A 2,656-nucleotide genomic window follows, 5' to 3' on the forward strand; every position below is an offset into this window, starting at 1 on the left:
TTTATCTGCTTTTATGAAATACCAGGGGGACACGGTAAAGGGCAGAACACCAGAAACGACTGTCAACTCAACACACGAGGTTTATCCAACACCAACAAAGCTGCTTGGTGGGCTGCAGTCTTACTTGGGGTGGTCCATTTCCAAGTGCTGTTTCACCAGCTGCTCCACCGCTGCACTCCAGGGAACCACAGCTGCGTACATTATCTTAAGCACAGCGTCGAATATGAGCTACAGAGACACACACGGGGCAGTGAGTAGCCTGGGGGTCATGCAAATTAATGACCTTGCCTTCTCTACAGCAGAGGTCCGTCATCTACTGGATGACTGCAAAAGTATACCTTCCTTCCGATTTTCACACATAAAGGGCAATGTTAGTATTTAAAAAAATATTCTCACCGAAACCGGTCTGGCTGAGCGGATAGAGCGTCGGCCTGCGGACTGAAAGGTCCCAGGTTCGATTCCGGTCAAGGGCATGTACCTGGGTTGCGGGCACATCCCCAATAGGGAGTGTGCAGGAGGCAGCTGATCGATGCTTCTCTCTCATCGATGTTTCTAACTCTCCCTCTCTCCCTTCCTCTCTGTAAAAAAATCAATGAAATATAAAAAAATATTCTCTCTGCTGGAAATTAAGTCATATAACTCTATTACTTTCTACAGACTGTGTTTAAAAATATTTTTTCATGAGTTTTTTTATTCATATTTTATAATGGTGCTTAATAACAGTGAAGTAGAAATCCAGGCATATTGTAATGTATTTTTCAAATTTCTCTATGTTTGAGAAACCACATGCATCCAATTGTCTATGGTGGTTCTTCTTGGGTGGGAATAAGAAAATGTTCCCTTTTCATTTTCATAATTAAAAAAATAGAACGATGGGTGGTTTTTTAATTATTCCTATTCCTTTTCCATTCTACACAAATTCTCTTGTGACGAGAAAGTAAGTGTTCAGAAAACCTGCAGTGCTGAAAAGGAAACTGCGTGGTCACCACGTACTCACGTCTGTGTCAGACAAACACCCTATGACCGCCATGGCTTTTGCTTCCCACGCTGTCTCAAAGAGTGATGTGGACTTGGAGCTGCATCTCTTCAATAAGTCCTAACGAGGGATAAGCACATGTACTTTTCAATTTAAAACTCTGACTAAAACAACAACAGAAAAGTAAAACACACATACAGATATAAATAACTTTGATGGATGTGTGAAAAAAACAAAAACTTCTACTTAGCAATGGTAAAAAAATACAAAATTGCTAAAACTTAGCCTTCAGTTTTACATGGTACAGAAAACTTAGGAAGGAAACATTCTTGAAGAATCTATAAATAAGATTACTGCACCTCATTAATGTCTACAAAAAAATAACTGCTAATATTTATAGAGCTCATGTTCCTATTATCTCACAGTAACCATTTGTAAAAAGCCCTAATATTATCCTGTTTTGTTCAAGATTACCAGTCAATCAATAACAGAGTTAACCCACATTCTTAACCAATAATCTGCACAAATCCTAACCGTAAAGCATTAAATGTTTAACTCAGAGGACTTAATAATACATCGTATTAAAATTGAATGCAATCATACACAGACTGCATAGATGCAAGAAAGCAGCCTGGAAGTAAGAAAAAGTTACCTCTATGTACAGGAGAAGGAGCTCCTCCTCTTGCAGATCATGTTCCCTCATGTAAACTCTTATGAACTTCTCTAAGATGGAAGGAATAAGTTCTGGCGCCAACACTTTATCGAACATTCGGAACACAATGGTGGTAGTATTCTCCTGGGTGCCCAAAAAGACGGTATAAACAAAAACTTTACTCATCCTGGCTGCGGTACAAAGTAACGCGGATAAACCTAGACCTTTACCTTCTCAAAATCAGAGAGGGCCAAGTTGCAGTTGTATTTCCTGTGCAATGTGATCAACTCTCGCAAGTTATTTACCAGGGTCCTCAGCTGACACACTTCCTCCGTGTTTTCATAATCCTTCTGAAATATAGGTGTTAAGGATACGAAATGAAAGTGTGAGGGAAATACGCAGAAAGGTCAGAATTATTTTATACAAAATGTGAAAATTGCCAGGATTATGTACATAAGAGGAAACCTGCAAATTATGCCTTTAAATATTGTAGGATTTTAACTAATTGACTAGTACAAATGAACAGATCAGAATCTGACAGAAATCTGAAATTTTCTTTCTTAAAAATATAGAAAATCATTATTAGTGTAATATACTTAGGTACATAAACATCATTTAGATGGCCCTCAATGTCCTCCTATCTGTATTGATCATGACCAAACTTTTTTTTTATTAACTATACATTTTTGATTTCAGAGAAAGAAGGGAGAGGGAGAGAAAGATAGAAATATCACTGATGAGAGAAAATCATTGATCGGCTGCCTCCTGCACTCCCCCTACTGGGGATTGAGCCCACAACCTGGGCATGTGTCTTTGACCGGAATCGAACCCAGGACCCTTCAGTCCGCAGAGCGATGCACTATCCACTGAGCCAAACCAGCTAAAGTGTGACCAGACAATTTTTAAAGTTATATATAAGGACCAGACTTTTCAATATTGGTAAAAGGCAATTAACAGGGAAAAGACAAAGTAGTGTTTTATAGCAAAAAGAAAATGCTCTTCTGCAGAAAAATATATTATAATGAACA

The 2,656-nt window shown here is 38.5% G+C and overlaps 1 protein-coding gene across 1 annotated transcript in view; it reads right to left on the minus strand.

Moving 5' to 3' along the window:
• KNTC1 (kinetochore associated 1) overlaps positions 1-2,656 on the minus strand; it is an 87,612-nt gene that overhangs the window by 58,002 nt on the left and 26,954 nt on the right. Inside the window, exons 25-28 of the mRNA XM_006768977.2 lie at positions 1,859-1,978; positions 1,629-1,772; positions 998-1,096; positions 125-228 (exon numbers count right to left, since the gene is read on the minus strand). Coding sequence (XP_006769040.1) covers positions 125-228; positions 998-1,096; positions 1,629-1,772; positions 1,859-1,978 — 467 coding nt within the window. The remainder of the gene's footprint in view (positions 1-124; positions 229-997; positions 1,097-1,628; positions 1,773-1,858; positions 1,979-2,656) is intronic.

Source organism: Myotis davidii, unplaced genomic scaffold, assembly GCF_000327345.1.
Source record: "Myotis davidii unplaced genomic scaffold, ASM32734v1 scaffold223, whole genome shotgun sequence".
In the NCBI taxonomy this organism is placed as follows: domain Eukaryota; kingdom Metazoa; phylum Chordata; class Mammalia; order Chiroptera; family Vespertilionidae; genus Myotis; species Myotis davidii.